At 42.9% G+C, this 19,064-nt stretch overlaps 1 protein-coding gene across 1 annotated transcript in view; it reads right to left on the bottom strand.

Moving 5' to 3' along the window:
- Window positions 1-19,064, bottom strand: part of NHLRC2 (NHL repeat containing 2) — a 1,046,453-nt gene that overhangs the window by 463,857 nt on the left and 563,532 nt on the right. The window contains exon 5 of the mRNA XM_086922864.1: window positions 5,180-5,312. Coding sequence (XP_086778990.1) covers window positions 5,180-5,312 — 133 coding nt within the window. The remainder of the gene's footprint in view (window positions 1-5,179; window positions 5,313-19,064) is intronic.

Below are 19,064 nucleotides of genomic sequence, written 5' to 3'. Positions count from 1 at the left end.
GGGTAGATTGGATTAGAGTAGATTGGGGTAGAGTGAGGTGGGGTAGATTTGAGTGATGTAGATTCGATTGGTGTGGGGTAGATTTGAGAGCAGTGTGGTAGATTGAAGTGAAGTGGAGTGGGGTAGTATTTGGGTAGAATAGAGTGGAGTGTGGTAGAGTGGAGTGGTGTAGTGGTAGATTGTGGTAGGTTTGAGAGGGTTAGATTATGGGGAAGTGGGGTAGATTGTAGTGGAGTGGGGTAGAACAGAGTGGAGAAGAGTTGGAAAGATTGCAGTGGAGTTAGGAGTGGGATAAATTGGAAGACGGAGTGGGGTAGAGTGGAGTGGATGAGATTGGAGTGGGGTAGATCGCAGAGGATTTGGGTAGATTGGATTGGGGAAGAGTAGATTAGAGTGGGGGTAGATTGGAGTGGAGTGGGTTAGATTGAGGTACATAGGGTGGGGTGGATTGGAGAGTGACAGATTAGAGTGGAGTGGGGTAGAAAGGAGCAGAGTGGGTTAGCTATGACTGGAGCGCAGTAGATTGGGGTAGATTGGAGTTGAGTGGGGTTGATTGAGTGGAGTGGCGTAGTGTGGCGTATGCATCGTGTGGTAGCGCACTGCCATTACAGAAACCCATCTCAATTGAAATGAGCATTACATTTGCACCAAAATATGGCTTTACTGCACAGAAATGATAATGTGTGCAAATGCCATCAACTAATGTACTGATGTGTTTTGATCGTGTTCAAATATTTGTTTCTACCACATTTCAGAATTACAAAGAACATTTTCTTCATTTGTACTAATTCTGATATATTCTGCACATCAGCATAGTTTATTTTTTGGTTGTGTGCAAGAAACAAAAAAAGAACATCCCTTTTCGTCTTACATGGGTACACCGCAGGATTGTCACGCACGTCCTTTTACTCTAAAGTCAGCGAAAGAAAAATAAACACTAAGCTCCCTGGAAGTGAGAGCCTGACATATTTCTTCTATCTTTGAATGCACAGCAAATGTGACAAGATAAGAACACGATTTAAAGACCTGTTTACAGAAAGTGAGTTTGTGGAAGGATACAGTAAACATGGTTTAGGTAATGGGAGGGATAAACTTAATCTGGACAGCCTAAAGCAAATAAAGCCATCAAACAGAAAGCCTGAAAGTTTGAGTTACAAACCACAAAACCAATGGTAAGCAACAGGCAGAATGCATTTCTAGGTCAACTATCTGAAAGTCCACAAAACATCTTTAGCAAACCAGACAGCTGCTCTGTCTGGTAGACTGCAATCTAAAAAAGAGGCGGAACAAAATAACATAGTTGCTAAGGATCATACAATTTTGTTAAGTGGGGAATCGTGGGTTGATGCCAGGTTTGCTGGTTTCACATTGTGCAATTCAGACACTAAATAAGTATCTCTTTCCCACTCTCATTTTAAATCATAAGTTAATATTTTATTTTTAATTCATGGCACATGAGGTTAGAGCATGGGTGACAGACAGGAGCCACATGAAGGCTTGGCACATTTTGGGCTCAAAGATCCAAGAGAACCTTGAGTTGAGCAAGAGCCACACATGAAGCTCGAGCTTGGCTTGAGCCTTCAGTGGCTCACCCACCTCTATCTCATAATGGCAATAACAGGACAAAGGAATAGGAAGGATACGATTTGATTATCCTTAAACAATGTGGAAAAGCAGGAGGACCAACACCACTGTGCAGGACTCCTTGTTTCAAGATTCATAACTTTCACTCTACACCATATTTTAGTGAGTATTCTATGGTGCTGGGAATTTCTCTCTCCCATTAGCAACATCAAATATCTGTTGGGTTACAGTCCTTTTTCTCTAGGACATATGGACAACCAGTGATTAGTTTGATTTAAGTTTTTCCTATCACGCTTGATAAAAAGGAGCAGCAGAGAATATGTTTAGAAAGTGATTATCAAGTGCACAATTTGTTTTAAGGGGAGGACAAGATTAATGAAATAAACATGCTTTATGGTTCCATTGTTTCCCTCTTGCTCATTACACAACAACTGGGGTCCCAATATTGAAACTCAGCGACTACTCTCACCAAATAAATGCTACTGTGCTTTAGAATCGGTCCATACTGTAAATACAGAGTACACAACCAGTGCATTTTTGTCAATATGGTAAGTCAGGATTTAACATCAAATCTACTAGTGCCATGGCTAAAACTCTCTCACTGTTCCATGTCTAGCGGTGGAGGTTGGGTGCTTGTGTCTGCTGACATCAGTGAAATGTGAAGGCGGAGCGAGGGGTCTTTGCCAAGGATTTTAAAGCACTTCTACTTAACAGAGTCTGTTTCTAAGCACTCCTAATGTTTACAGATAAGAGACTAAAGGCATAAGGAGGTTGGGAGGCCTAAGATTCTATTTCATTCCAATTCAATAATCAAGTTACTTCCTCAGGACAGACTTACCAAAGGTAGTGACAGCAAGCAGAGAAAACTTTCCCATGGGGGTGCGGTAAAGGGATAGTGACCTTAATACAGTATACCATTGTATTGTCAAATGTCTGACCCTTGTACATGCTAGCAGCTTAATTCAGAAGTGAGTATGGAATGAAACTCACAAAATAACTTCAAGACTGACTGTCCATAGCATGTACATGCTTCATTTCCCCTACATCAACCTTACAACGTAGCATTGATGCAGCCCTCAGTGACACACACACACCCTATTTGTGGCCCCTGGAAAAATGTTTGCGAGAACCCATGATGTATTGTGATCTGCACACGTTCTTTGAGTGGGCAAGGGGACTCTCGACAAGTAAGTGCCAGCGGTCCTGTACCCCCAGGGCATGTACACACCCTGCAGCTGGGCACAGCCGTGGGTAATTCATGAAAGAGGCACAGGGCACATGGGCTCCAATTCCAAAAACATTAGTAGTTGTAGCTGTGGTAGTGGTGACAGTGCTTCCTCTTCAGGAACCCCAGCTACTTCTGCAGGCAAGGCAAACTGAAAGATAGGTACCCTCCACTGCCTCCATGACTCTGTGCAGCAGTGAAGTCTTCCTTTTTTATGCAGAAGGGAGATGGATACACTCTGCAACTCCAATCAAAACTAGGACTTGCCCTTCCCCTGCAAACACTAGGGAGCAGCTGAGTGCAACAGGTTCCAATGTGATAGACCCAGCCGGTCTTTGGCATGGGGCCAGCCTGTGCCTTTATGACCCTAGGTGCAAAGGAGAACCTAGAGGGACTAAGGAATCCTCTTGACCAGTGGGCACACATGTAGGGCCAGATGTACGGCCATTCCATTGTGCAAATCACAATATGGAATGTACAACAATGTCTGAGATACTGTTTGCGATTCTCAAATGAGTCGCAAGGGACCTGCCTCATTAATATTTATGAGGCAGATGACAATTTGGGATCCATTGGGAATGGCCTGCAAACACAGCGGGGATGGTGGCCCGCTGGGGACAGCAGGCCCCATTTCAGTGTTTGACTTTCTTTTCAAAAGCCGTCCGCTTTCCTAAAAGGAAAACAGACTGTGTTTAAAAAAAAATGAACATTTTTCATTTCTTTATATTTTTTAAGGGCAGGTAGTGTTCCCAGGGACCACTGCCTGCTCTTAAAAATAATTTTCTCACCCATTCACAAAGGGGGAGGGTCCCCTGGGGACCCCTTCCTGTTTGCGAATGGCTTACCACCTACTTGAAGTAGGTGGTAAACTGTGAGTGTTTTGCTTTCGCAAATGTGGCCACCAAACAATGATACATACCATTCTGACTTGCTATTAGTAAGGGACGCCCTTGGCACAACCCTTTCTAATAGCGACTCGCAAACACTATTTTGCGAGTCACCGGCTTGCCAAAATAGCATTTGTACATGCCATCACCTTTTTTGCAGTCGGAAATAGGCCACATTCCCGTTTGCGACCACATACATCTGGCCCCAAATACCTCCACTCTGGCTGTGCCTGACCTGCACAAAAACTGGGAAGCCCACTTCCCCAAACATATTTGTACAGGGAAATGAGCCCAAAGAACAAGATATTCCCTCATTTGACTAGGAAAAGCCCATTGAGGAACATGAAGGATCGCTTTACTGAGACTGCTCAAGCAAAGGACTACTGATAGAAACTTCCATATGTCAAAAACTGTGTATGAGCACTCTGTTAAACCGAAGTGCGTGTGCTGAATACTAAGCAGCAGAAATGAAAGTATGCCCAGCATGCGCCAGCTGCATTTTTAGTAACATATCTGATGCACAACTCTTAGATTATATAATCAGTTTATACAATAATCACAAGTACTAACCGATTATTGGTACCTTGTCTGTGACCAAAAATCTGTCTAAATTTAGATGAAGTCAGTGTGCCACAGCACCCCATTTTTCTCTACCTTTTAAGGCCCATATCCGCGCTAATTTCTGACACTCTTGGGTTACTTTCAGATATGAATATGAAGATGAATCAAGTTTTAAAGCAATCACCTTTTTCAAGAAGCAAGCCCCCCTTGCACAAAAACAGCCTGGGAAAGAGTATGGTGTTGAGTTATTAGAAGGAGATGCCTTGCAGTTGTCTTGTCTGCACTAAGCAGTGCACTGCTTTATTTTAAAGTGAAGAAAAAGTGACTGGTTTTGGTATAACATGCAGTTGCCAGTGGTGTGGCTTCCTAGCACTGTTTAATTTTCCATGAATGAAATGCCAGAGCTTGCATGAATGAGTGGAAAATGGATCAGTTGAGAGTGACCGACGTGGGAAGAGTTGAGTGTCAAAATCATAGACTAGATATAATATATATAATAATATAATATGCTCAGATCTTGTCGCAGAAGTCTTGAAAGTTGTGGCCAGTGAACTGGGATGCCACCAAGTACGAGGGGGAAAGCAGATACCCCTGGAGATAAACAGGAATAGAGGGTACATATGCACGTAGAACTGTGAAGCATTGCCTAGCCTCCTTTCAAGGTGCTGCACAGTTAAAGGTTTACAGGACATTCCTACCTAACAGGGATATGGAATTAAGTTTACATGTTATTAAAACCTTGATATGAGATAACCTATACAAATGTGGTCTACTCAGAAGTTTGGGAAATTGAAAAAAAACCAGAGTATCCACCATTAAGATCACTAAAACATATTGTCCTCAATTAAAATACAGTTGATGAGCCCCAATATTTAATTATACAAAAGTTTTTAGAACATTTTATTATAAGTATTTATTTTACCAGAGCTTCCGCCAATGACCAGATCCCAAGGTGAGCTGATGGGCTGCTGCTTTCCTTGGTCTCCTCCCTCCTTATCAGAGCCTTGCGTCCCAGTACCTGCCACAGTGCTCACCATCCCCATCTCAAGATCAATCTAAGGAAAAGAAAAAGTAAGGTGGTCACACGGTCTCGGTTTCTGCACAAATTAGAACTTCTGCTTTCTCATTGAAATCTTCATATTGAGTACCAACACAAGGCTGCATACAAAACGCAGAGCAACATCGCTGTTTAAAGTGTGATCTTGGCAAGTGAAGCATGGAAAACACCACAGAACATATTCCCAATAATTATCTCACGTATCCCAAACCACTTTGAACATGAACAGTTGCTCCCAAAGGAGAGAGACATCATCCGTACGTAAAGAGCACCAGCACTTACTAACTTCTGATCTCAGCTCCTTTACAGAAAAGCTTCCCATGGTCATACTCGACTACCCCAGTATTCCCCGTTCCCTAAAAAATACCCAAGTTAAACCATTCAGATTAACAAGACTCATTCAGTGCCTAAACTTAGACCTTTCAGAAAGATCCTGGTGGAGCCCTCATTTTGCATCCTGAGATGTATCAGGAACCTCACTCAAACTTTGAGCCTGTGTGTTGACGTGTCTCTTCTGATGTCCATCATGGACTTTTTCTGCACTATGGTACCACAAGTAAGATCAGGAAAAATAAGAAACTGTCTTTCAAGCCATTATCACTTTGTTTTGTTAACTGCGCAAAAAATCTGGTCTTGCACATGTAAATGTAAATGTATAGGCATTTATATAGCGCACTACTTACCCGTAGGGTCCCAAGGCGCTTCGACCGCTGCAAAACCCTTCCTGGCTTCCCTGAGAGATGGTCCCTTAATGGGTATCTCCAGGGTGAGACCAGGCATCCCCGGCAGTCTGGTGGGGCCGTTAGTGAAGATGAGGCAAGCTAATGCCCAGAGTTGCCGAGTGTGATCGCTGAACAGAGTGGGCACCGAGGCGAGAGAATTATCGAGTCCGCTGACCCTGGTCCAGAAACCTGCCGCGCCGGGAATCGAACCCTGGTCCCGGGCCGTCCTCTGCTCTTGGGTCTGCCGCCTCTAACCGGTGAGCCACACTACTTCACATCTGATGACTGTACCAACACCAACTCCACCTTTTCTGCAGCATTCACACCATCCAGATTTCTCGACTGACGTCTGTACACCTTCTTGACCACTCTATGTAAACTACCACTTTGGCGGCTCAGTAAGTCGCAATATCACTTCTTCCATCCTCTTGTTATGGGATTCAAGTAAGGTTTCAGACTACTGAAAAAACAACCACGAGGAAAAAAATATCTAGCTTCACACAACCTTGTCTTAGGGGCAAGTAAGCCAGGCTAGCCTCCGATGGCCACCTCAAAGGAGGAACAACTTTCGTTGCATCAGAAAACAGTATGGTCTCTGTAACTTTCTTGTAAACATATAGAGTACAGGTTACGATCATTCTTTTCTCCCATTAACCAAGCATTTGCTTGATAATCATCACTGGGATTGAACGCAATCTTTCACAATAGAGGAAGCTAACGTCTCTCTACTAGGGTTACTTGGCTTTAAGCTGCATAACTGAATCCAGCTGGCGCCTGCATGATTTGCAACATTTTTAGTCACAGAACGAAATTCACTTACTTGGTGCTATCCAAGGTTCTACTCCTTGCAAAGCAACCAATCATAGCACAGCCTTCTCGTGTTTCCCACAGAGCCGCAGGGTACCCCATGTCTCAGCTCTCTAGCAATCCTGTTCGCAATGTCCATGGAGTCAAAAGATGGATAAGCAAAATGGATCTCTAGTTTCTATGAAGCCGTTTTACTAACATTTACCACACTAAGACAGAACCATGTCTGCATGTGCTAAAGCCGTTAACCAACACAAAAGATGACATTCATATTTAATGTCACCCAGCTGGGGAGACAATACCACTCGAAAATGAACATTCTGTAACACGGCTCCCACCACTGTCTTGTGACATTCATTTCATTAAAGACGGGATTCATCCGAGACACAATGTTTGGCCTAGGAAGCCACATGACATAAATTGTAAAATCAGAAAAATAACAAGTATAAATAAAAAAATACCTGCTTGCCTTTCTGTGTTCCAGACCACTCTACTGCATAAAGGATGTGCGTTTAATGTCAGCGCCATTAATTTATTGCAGCACGTAACCCTAAAGTGTAAAATGTTGTCCGGTTTCAGGAAAAGAGTACTATATCTTGTCTGTTAAGATTTAAGTTCTTTAAAATGTATCAAACCCCAGTGGCTTAATTTGACAATGTGTTTCATGCTCTGCATCACATATTCTCTTGATTTCAGAAATAACTGGGGGTTTAAGTAACTTTCCTTAGTGTTGAAGTCACACATACTTCCCAGATTTTCCAATTCAATCGCTACGATAATTGGTCCGTAAATAAATAGTAAATGAATATTCAAAGCTTTCTATGTAGTGTGAAATATCTAAACTTACGTAGAAAATAACCAGGCCATTTCAATTAATCACTCTAGTCACATGACTTTAAGGATGACCCTTAAAGCTGAAGTTCTGATCTTCAGCAGACACACAGCCCTCTGGAGCGACTCATGGTGGCCGGTGGAGGTTGGATCCATCCCCATGCTGAAAGACCATGCCCGCAACCTCAGCATCATCCTGGACAGCGAACTCTCCATGAAACATCAAGTCAAAGCTGTTTCCTCAGCCTGCTTCTGCACAATCCAAATGCTCCGCAAACTCATCAGATCGCTCCCCATCAACACAAAGAAAACTGTGACACACGCGCTAATCACCTGCTGACTTGACTACGGCAATACACTCTATTCAGGCACCACCACTGAACTCATGCAAAGACTCCAAACAACCCAGAACTCAGCAGCCAGACTGATACTCAACCTGCCTAGGAGGGCACACATCACCCAGCACCTGAAGATCCTCCAGTGGCCCCCGCCGTCCAGAAAATATGCTATTTCAAGCTTCTGACCCACGCCTACAAAGCCCTTCACAACCAAGGAACAGCCTACATGAACCACCGCCTGCTCTTTTACCAACCAACCAGAAATCTCCACTGTTCACACTTTGCCCTCGCTCAGACACCATGTATCTACCAGTTCGGAGGATGCGCTTTCTCCCACCTCACCGCCAAAGCCTGGAAAACCCACCCCCTTCTCCTCCGCACCGCACCTCCGCTAACCCACTTCAGGAAGGGACTGAAGACCTGACTCTTCGATTGATACAAGCAGCACAGTGCCTGGATACCTCTTGGGGTGATTAGAAGCACTCTACAAGTACGACTTGATTGATTGAATGATTTTGGCAACGGGAAGCCAATGCATTGCCCCCTGGTGACTAGAAATAAAGTAATTTCAGGGCAGTCTCAGCACCATTCTGGCAGAAGTATTATGGATAAGTTGAAGTTTTGCTAGAGTGAGTTTAGTACGTCTTAAAAACACATCATTACTCTAATCAATGCCAAGTGAAATCAGGGTTTGTAGAATTGTTTTCTTTGTGGACAGTGAGAATAATGGAAAAAAATTCTAAAAATGTGCATAATCAAAAGGCGCAAATAAACACTTTGGAGATTTGAAAGTGAAGTATCAAAAAACAATCCTAGAATATTTGCTTGTTTAACTGTGGCAGGAGAGTCACTCATGTTGAAGGGCCAAAATGCAGGCAGAAAATCATTAGAGGACTAACAAACACAACAATTTCAGTTTTGTCTCTGTCAAAACTTCTAGTAGCTTAGGATCATCCAGTCACCACCGTACAGTTTTGCCACCATACAATCTTGAAATTATCTGATTCCCAATGGGGAATCAATAGAGTGTCATCAGAAAAACAATAAAAAGGTAAATCCGTAGGATCGAATGATAGGCTAGCAGCATCATATAAATAATAAATTGCTAACATATAAATTATGATATCCTTTTGAACATCAGTATGAAAGGTTAAACAACAGAAAGTTATAGAGTTTTTATTTCACCTTTTGATATGTGCCCAGAATATCTGCTCTGATGCAAAAAATAGTTGAACCCAATGTTTCCACTGTCTTGGTTATCTGTCCCTTTTGATAAAAAATGTAATCTATTTAAATGTTGCCAGGGACATAGCTTCCATTGGTGCAGAAGGTGCACTGCCACCGGGGCCCTGTGAGCTGAGGAGCCCACTAAACTCTGGTTATTACTATAATTCACAGTTCAAATAGCGGCCAGAGAGCCCTTTTTAGGTCTCGCCTAGCGATCACAGCGCATGCGCTGCTTAGCCTTGGCGAGACTATTGTTGTCGGTTTGGTTCGAAAGGGAGACAGTCCATGTGCGCGCACGGACAGGAGATGTGCACGCACATGGCGTCTCCTCCCTGCCTCACATGCTCCCACCACGCACTCCCTCCTCCCACCACACACTTGTGTAAACTAAGTTGGTACTTCCGTGGGGAAAGACGCAGGGTGCGAAGCATTCAACGGAATAACAGCATCTCTGAACAATTATGAAAAACAAATTGCAGGCAAACCTGTTCTCCTAGATTCAGAATGCGCAGAGTAAAATGTAAAGCTTTGGAGGAGAAACTTTTCAGAAGGAATCAAATTATGGGGGTGGGCGCAAACGAGCAACACAAACATGGACAAGTAAGCAATTCATAGTGGAGGCTAAATGAGAATACACAGAGTGCACAGGGAGAAAGCACTAGATAAACCTATCTAAAAAACATTCCAAGTTTTAACTTTTTGAAATACTAACGCATCGAAATTTTCCATGACATCATACGTTCAAAAATTCCATTAGCAGACACAAAGTTGAATTTGAAAACATATGGTTTAATAAAAATTCAAAATCGACGTGGGTGGCTGATATCAGGTTCATGAATTAAAAGCTCTTGCCAAACATTTCCTTTCTACAACACGTTTATTAAACGCGTCCTTTGTTTTGTAGTATCAAAGAAGATTTAAGCTGCGCACAGAGACAAACATGCAAATTATTGCTGCACAGTATGATAGTTAAGATAAAGTAACACAACTTAACGGTCTGACAGCCTACAGAAAAGGTGAAATGTAGATCGTCTTCATCGGACTGCTCTTCATTTACAAGCCCACACAACATGCATGTTTGTGCAAGTGTTTGCATTTCGCCGTGCTCTTACAACTTTCCTACAGCAATGGTCAATCAAATGATTTTCCAAAGCAAAGCTTCTCCGTTAATGAGCACTAGACTATTTCTCTCCGCTCCACCATGAAACCATGGTTGTGGGGCTGAGTAGAGCCATCACTGGTTTGGCTATCCCCAGTGCAGCGGAAAACAGGCCCAGTGATGCGAGGGGTCCACTGCATGTCAACTGTGGCTGTTCAATACTACCCAAGCAAGAGTTAGAGGTCCATGTGCACCATGCCTAAGACCGCGCGAGGCTACCGTTACCCGCATGACCAGAGCAGATCCACTGAGCCAAGTATCTGCCGGCGGTTCAAAGTTCAGCGCTCCATCCAGATGGCAAGGGGACTCTGACCGGCAGACTTCTCCAGTCCACTGCAACCCACTGAGGGAATACATAGTGCAGGTGAATTTAAATACATAAACAGAGTAAAGTTTGTGGGTGGAAGCATCCTCCCAGGGGTAACAAACACTGCCAAAACAGAGGGTCTGGCATTGGCAGACACTTTCTTGCTTTATTGGTAATTTTGTTTTTTTTAGGGTTTTGCTAAACTGTATTGTTGGGGAAGCAGGTGGGCCGTCAACTAATAAACAAACTACTATATTGACACTCCCAAAAAACTTTGGTCTAAAAAAACACATTTTACTATATTATTCTGTGGCACTGAATGCATCTACTTTGTGTGTCCATGTGCTCCTTGTGAAAGGGAAGAAGGCAGGCAGCCACAGCGAGCTATCTTGTGGATCTAATTAGCTGACTCCTTTGCTCATGCTGCAGGGGACCAAGAAAAATGTAAACTACATACTAACAGACCAACGGATGAAGAGGGCACTTTGACAGTTCCTTCAAGCATATTAAACATTAAAACAAATTTAACACCAAACGGCCTTCGCTCCTGCCTCTAACTCAAATCTTCACTCTGATAGAGCACAAGGAAGCCATATAAGTGTGTTTGAGGCACTATCCGCTCTTTCCTTTTTACAGACCAGGACACTCCTAGTACTCTCACTCCTCCTCTCTCCATCCTTTGTTTTGCTTTCATACTTCTCTACTTCATTGTCTCTTCCTTGCTTTCTGCTTTTGCTTCCATCCACCCCTTAAGTGCCCTGCTTTCATCTCCCCCTCCTACTGTCTCAATCACATTTCTCCTCAACCTTTTTAACTTTCTATCCTTTCTTTATCCTCCATCTTCTCCCTCATTTCAGCACCTTCCTTGCATCTTTCACTTCTTCCTTCGTTCTGCCTTTATCTTTCTGTTTCACTAGCTCTTTTCCTTATTTCTTTTCCTTCTTCTCTTCTCTCCCTCTCACCTTTGTAATTCTTTTTGGATTTTCTATCACCTCTCCCCAATATCCTCACTCGTTTCCTCACTCTTTCCTGCTCGCTCGCTTAACAATCAAAACATCCTCCCTTTCATCTCTAATTCAGCAAGAGGAGACATGGTCCAAGCTCTCATCATCCCACAGATGGTCTACTGTAATGCCTTTCGGGTAAGGGCACTGACACATCTTAGTTACCATCCTTAGCTATTACAGAATGCAGCTGCAAGACTGGTTTTAAGATGAAAAAGGCACACTCCCATATTTAACAAGCATTAAAAATGCAATAGTTCTCACCTTTTGTACATTGCTTTTACTATACAATACCATTAGCAAAGTAAATTGGTTTAACTTAATCAAAGGCGAGACCTATTGCCTTTTCAATGCTTGTTCTTCCTTCCACCAGCACCCATGACACACTAGCTATGCCACTGGTGTCTTGCGTAGAAGCTATCAACAATTCCTATTTAGCATGTCCTGCAACCAAGTAAATATTGCTAAACCACCATTTCCTCATACTTGAGTATCCTAAAACACTAAAATATGCTTCAATACAGTATTTACAATCCCATGTCCCTGATAAAAACGTGTAGATAGGCACTCAAGATGGGAGAGGACCAGGCCTAAATCACTTTTAGGGCTATGGCATGTTTAAGGTTCCTTTAAGCATAGCTGTCTGCAAGACATACCGCTTACAAAATAAGAAGAGTGATCTTTGGTTTAGCCCTCTTCAACCATTAACTAATTTGAGTCAGCCTCTTTCTGACATTATCAATCACATCTGAGACCTGCTTTGAGCAGTATGTTTCTTTTACCATCATTCTATTGGCTGTTTGGTGCTAGTATTGTAATGCTAGTGGGGCAATTTTACTTCCGAAAAGCACACTCAATCATTTCACTTTTTGTCGCATTCACTTCATGAAAATATTCATGCATTCTACACGCAAAGCTAACCTCTTGTGGTATATATATATTTTTGTTGCTCTATGCCCAAACCCATCCCAAGCTGTGCAATCATTCAGTGGGCATTCCCAGCATTCATTCTTTCCTTTAATTATTGGCACCAAGACCTCTGTGGTGTTTGAATAGCATTAGCTGCAGTTTATTTACATTATTAACTGATACATAAGTCATCAAGACTGTATTGGTCATTACATGTGCAGCTCTTCATTTAACTTGAATTTCATATTAAGCATACAGTTTGTACTGTCACAGCGTTGTCTTACCTTTATTGCATATTCATTAAATGTAACGTGCATAATCTGCAATGCGTCACCCTTCAGTTCATAAAGTCTCTTCAGTGGGTGTCATAAATCACTGTTTGCCAGCTGCAGGGACAATTCTCCTTTTATCGATTACTCGGTAGAGTGGGTTGCTGCTTCGAGGCTTCCTTTGCTACTGAATGTCTGGCGTTCCTGGCCCTGTGGACATGTCTGGGCTTTAAGTACCGCGTCTGCCCAGCGCTGACCATTTCTTACACCTTTGGTTGCCCTCAAGTGTCCCTGCCGTGGGACATCCCAAGAACCTTCTACGGCCAATTGTTCTTCTTATGTCCTTGTGTGGAGCTATTTATTGTTAACATTGTAGCTCACTGCCGCTCCCTGCCCCCAACTCTTCACAGATGTGATATGCCCGCATGTTACCAGGGTGGGTGCGTGGGATCAGCTTCTTCAGGTGGAGACAATGGTGACTGCTTCTCTCAGGCGCCCATTTGTTTGGCTTCATTCATGGCATGCCCTCTCTCCATTGATTGGGGCATTTGAATCATCACTTGTTTTGTCACTCTTGTGAGATTTTTAGGTCTCGCGACCTATCAATGCGCGCATTGAGCGGAGCGAGAATTCAAGTCCTCAAAATCCTCGTCAAACCAAGGGCTTTTTGCTGCGGTTTTCTTTAAGTTCACGTGAATCACGTGACCAAACAAGCACGCGCATCAGCCTCCCTCCCTCCCTCCTAATTGCATTTCTTTCACGCCCGCCACCACATCAAAGGGCTTCTCCCTTTGATGAGGTGGCGGCTCTCCTCCCCTAATTATTCATGGCCGGGCTTGATAGCAGAACTCACTAATGATGTCAACGTTGGCATTCATGTATTCAGTATGATGATAACTAGAAGTGAAATTTTTTCTAATCATGTCAATTTTTGAAAATGTAATTCCACCACATGCAGTATGCATCTAAGGGCTTTCATAAACGATTTTTGATACAGACATTAACGCATACTCGCATTATCAAACACTTTTAACCTCTATCTCCTGTATCTAGTCACTAATCCTGGTTGATGTATTTTATATCCATTTTTTCATTCATTCTTGTTCATTTCCGCGATTATTGACTGTCTTGGTTCTCCTATACTCGAATACATTTTGTTTGCATTTTTCCCACATACTATAAGGGAAGTCACCCCTAGCCCAGGAATGTCGTGAGTATAATCTAGTATTCTTCTGTAGTTCGAGACACTTTACCATTCATTTTATTTACCCTCTTTGACACCAGTAAACGCAACAGTTTATAAATGGCCGACGCATTGGACGGCTCATCACGATCTTTTACGCAAAGGCATTCCAGCCCCGTTTAAGCTTTAAAACCCGCGAGAGCTCGGGCTCCTGTTCGCAGAAACCCGGAAGCTGATTGATGGCGAAATGCGGTGTGTAAACTGATCCCCTAAAGGTGAACGTTTCTATCGAAAAACATTAGCGACATCCAGTTTATTCTAAATATGGGTTTCCCCGGAGTAATTTATTCTCATGTCTCATTTTTATTTTAGATTACGTTCGATCTTCTCGATTTGAGGTACTTTTTTGGAAGTTTACTGCATGGTCACTCGATAATATGTAGTATATCACAGCGTTTGCACGTCAGTTAGGTTATAACAGCCCTTTATTCTTTTTGTTCACAGATACAAATTAGGCCATAGTCATTCTGATTTTTTACACTAAAGGAATTGCGAAAATCCAACATGTGAGTGCTTTATTTAAACAAGCACTGGCGTTGCCAATAAGTCTCGCAGTAGGAACGTTGGAGCTATTGGTTTTGTAAATGACAAAGCCCTTTATGTTTTTAAAATGAAAACAAAAATAAAAGGCATTGTTATTTGCAATTGTAATAGCCCCAACTTTCCTACTGAGAGACCTATTGGCAACGCCAGTGCTTGTTGTTTTTGTAGCGTGTCTTGCCGCTGCAGTGCCCCTTTGGGTTTCACCCAATCTCTCCCCCTCTCTTGTGTAATCATAAGTATTTTTTAAGCATGGCCAAAACATATATGAGCTGTTTTTGTGTGATTCTGTTCCTTAAAATGTAACATAGTTTATTTAATATTGTTGGACATTGCACTAGCTTCACAGCACAAAATGAGTAAAATAAATTAAAAATTATTCCAAACAGGGGGCCCCAAGATATGACTTTCATAGGGCCCTAAAAATCCTTAAGACAACAGTGACTGCTCGAACTCAGCCGCCGCTCCCGAGGTAGCCAAAACGCCTGTCACTGGCAGCAGGAGAAAATTCTTCCAAGGACGGCACGCATGGCCTATCCCATTTCAGCTTGCTATTCTAATCTCTTCTGGGTGGATTGGCGTGGTCGTAGACCTTATCAATGAGTGTCAGGAACTTGCTGTTCTATTCTGATCTCTAAGATGAAACAGATCTGAATGTTATTCTAACAAGGCACTTCCAGTATTAACTACATTTTTACACATGCCACAAAATGTAACAAAATGAGTGGGTTGGAGGTGTTAAATGAGAGAGAATGGGTATTTCTATTATCACTAGGGAATCAATCTGTGAATGGTTAGGAGTTTATGAAGTACTACAGTGAATTCTCCTGCTCCATTAGATATCTCTTTCATAATGCAATGCATTGTTTTACTTACTCTGTTGGTTGTAACCGTGCTCCTGTGCACTCTTTGTTATGGTATACAAATGCCAGGCTATGTGAATCGGGACTAAAGTCTGTAGCAAACTTGCTTTGGGATGGAAATAAGAGTGATGGAGATTTTAATTGCACTCTCTGGTTGAAACTGGAAACCATACCCAAAGAGCTCACTGTGGCTCTCGGAACAATTCCTTTGAGTCTGCTTATGAGGCTGCTGAGAGAAGTGTGCAGGAGAAATATCACAGAGGGACCAGGTGAGTACATCAAAAATATAAGTCGCTTGTATGGGATGTGTGCTTTTTTTCCGCCATCGGGTTCGGAAGAGGATCAAGACGCTCCAGATCAACTTCGGAAGAAAGTGATTTATCGGCGCGTATTCCCTTTCCAATTCGACGGTATTGTGGAATGCTGAAATAACTTTCGGTAAGAATTTTGGGTTTGTTCTAAGAACCACTTTATTTTGGTGTAGCTGCATAAATGGTTCTTGAATCGTAAAAGCTTGCAGCTCACTTACTCTTCTAAGTGACGTGATAGCTATGAGGAAGGCCACCTTCCATGTGAGGAATTGTATTTCACACCTATGCATAGGTTCAAAGGGTGGTCCCATTAGTCTGGTAAGCACTATGTTGAGATTCCAGACTGGGGAAGGTGGTCTTCTTGGTGGAATGACTCTTTTGAGTCCTTCCATGAAAGCTTTAATTGCTGGTACTTTAAACAGTGACAGATGTTGCCTGTTTTGTAGGTACGCCGCTATGGCTGCGAGATGAACTCTGATAGAGGTATATGCTAGGTTACATTGCTGTAGGTGTAACAAATAGCAAATGATTTGTTTAGTGGATGCGTCCAGAGGGTTGATGTTCTTACTGTTACAGTGTATAGCAAACCTCTTCCATTTTGCTGCATAGCATGCTCTGGTGGTAGGACGTCTTGCTTGTTTAATGATTTCCATGCATTCTGGTGGTAAATCTAAATACCCAAACTCTATGACCTCAGGAGCCAGATCGCTAGGTTCAGTTGTTTGGGATCTGGGTGCATTATTTCTCCATGGTTCTGTGTAAGATGCATGGGTAATAACCTTAGCTTTTGATGTGGTACTTGTGAGAGTTGTAGCAGCGTGGTGAACCACGGCTGTCTTGCCCACGTGGGTGCCACTAGTATCATTGTCATTGAGTGTTGCTGTAGTTTCCGAACCAGTAATGGAATTAGTGGTAGAGGAGGGAACGCGTAAGCAAATTTGTTGGACCAATTTATCCACAGTGCATTGCCCTGGGACCTTTGGTGTGGGTACCTGGATGCGAATTCTTTGCATTTTGCGTTCTGATGATTGGCAAACAGATCTATCTCTGGTTGCCCCCATTTTTGGAAGAATGGCTGTAGTATTTGGTCGTGCAGCTTCTATTCGTGTACTTGTTCTGACTGTCTGCTTAGGATGTCTGCCAATTGATTTTGAACTCCTGGTAGGTGTTCCGCTAACAGGTAGATCTTTTGAGGAATGGCCCATCTCCATATGTCCTGTGCTAGTCTGGACAGTTGGAGAGAGTGTGTCCCCCCCTGTTTTTGAATATAATACATTGCAGTCATGTTGTCTGTTCTGATCAGGACTGCTTTTCCTGCTATTTGTATTAGGAAAGCCTTTAGTGCTAGAAATATTGCTAATAGTTCTAGGTAGTTGATGTGCAGTTTCTTTTGCTGCACACTCCACTTCCCCTGTACTGTGTATCTGTCCATATGCGCTCCCCATCCGGAGAGCGATGCGTCCGCTGTTATTGTCACTTGTGGAATTGGCTCTAGGAACGACCGTCCCCTGGAAATGTTTTCTGTGTTCCACCACTTCAGAGATCGATGCGTCCGGTCGTTTACCAACACCAGATCTGTAATCTGCCCTTGAGCCTGATTCCACTGTGTCGCTAGACACTCTTGTAGTGGGCGCATTTGTAGTCTGGCATGTGGTATTAGCTGTATGCAGGAGGACATCATGCCTAATAGTTGCATAAACACTCGTGCTGGTAGTAAGTGTTGTGGTTGAAATCTTTGTATTAACCCGACCATTGTCTGTACTCTGATTGGGTTGGGGTATGCTATTGCCTTCTCTGTGTCTACTGTAGCTCCCAGGTATTGCTGAATCTGTTTTGGTTGCAGGTGTGATTTTTTGTAGTTCACCGTGAACCCTAGGTGGTGCAGCAATTGGATTGTCTTCTGTGTGTTGTGAAGACATTCTTCCTTTGACTTGGCCTTTATTAGCCAATCGTCCAAGTATGGGAAGACATGTATTTGTTGTCTTCTTAGGTGTGCTGCCACCACAGCTAGACATTTTGTGAAAACTCTTGGTGCTGTTGTGACACCGAACGGAAGGACTTTGAACTGATAGTGTTGTCCTTCTAACACAAACCTTAGGTATTTCCTGTGGGCTCTGTGAATTGGGATATGAAAGTAAGCGTCTTTTAGATCCAGTGTAGAAAGAAAGTCCCCTTTCTTCAGTAAAGGGAGTACTTGTTGGAGCGTGACCATGTGGAAATGCTCCGAATTTATGTAAGCATTGAGAGGTCTGAGGTCTAATATTGGTCTTAGGGACCCGTCCTTTTTGGGGATCAGGAAGTATAGAGAGTATACTCCTGTTCCCTGTTGATCTTTTGGGACCTTCTCTATTGCATGCTTTTGTAGAAGTGCTAGAACTTCTTCTCTTAACAATGTCAGATGATCTTGACTCGTTGGACGCTGTTTGGGGGGGATGTTTGGTGGGGTAGCTGTGAGTTCTAGGCAATAACCATGTTGGATAATTTGTCTCACCCACTTGTCTGACGTGATGTTTTCCCAGACAGGTAGGAACTGTGATAGACGTCCCCCGACCGGTGTTATGTGGTCTGGGGGGAGTTCTATGAAGTCACTGTTTTGGTGTTGAGGCGTTGCGGTTGTTATTATTTCCGCGGCCTCTACCCTTATTGTTGTTACCTCTGTAACTGCCTCTTGAATTACCTCTGGGTGATGTTGGTGTGAAAGATGTGGATTGTTGATTTGTTCCTGTGTTCTTTGAGCCCCCTCTATAGGTGGATCTCCGAAAGGAACCTCTGTGTGTTGGCTGTTGCAATGCTCCCATTGACTTAGCCGTTTCCGTATCTTTCTTCATTTTTTCTAATGTCTCGTCTGTGCTTGAGCCAAACAATGTTTTCTGATCAAATGGTTTGTTCAATAGGGCTGTTTGTACTTCTTGTTTGAATCCTGAGATTCTAAGCCATGCATGCCTTCTTAGCATGACACTGGTGTTAATAGACCTTGCTGCAGTGTCTGCTGCGTCTAATGCACACTTAATGGAAGTATTGGTTATTATTTTACCTTCCTGTATTAATTGATCTGCCTTTTTCTGGTGTTCTTTTGGGAGATGTATGAGAAGTTTTTCTAACTCATCGTAATGTGCCCTGTCGTAACGTGCGAGTAGTGCTTGTGTATTGGCTATACGCCAGCTATTCGCTGCCTGTGATGCTACTCTTTTGCCTGATGCATCTATTAACTTCGACTCTT

This window comes from Lissotriton vulgaris, chromosome 5, assembly GCF_964263255.1.
Source record: "Lissotriton vulgaris chromosome 5, aLisVul1.2, whole genome shotgun sequence".
NCBI lineage: Eukaryota > Metazoa > Chordata > Amphibia > Caudata > Salamandridae > Lissotriton > Lissotriton vulgaris.
The sequence above is the reverse complement of the archived record's forward strand: the minus strand, read 5'-3'. Positions and strand labels throughout refer to the sequence as shown.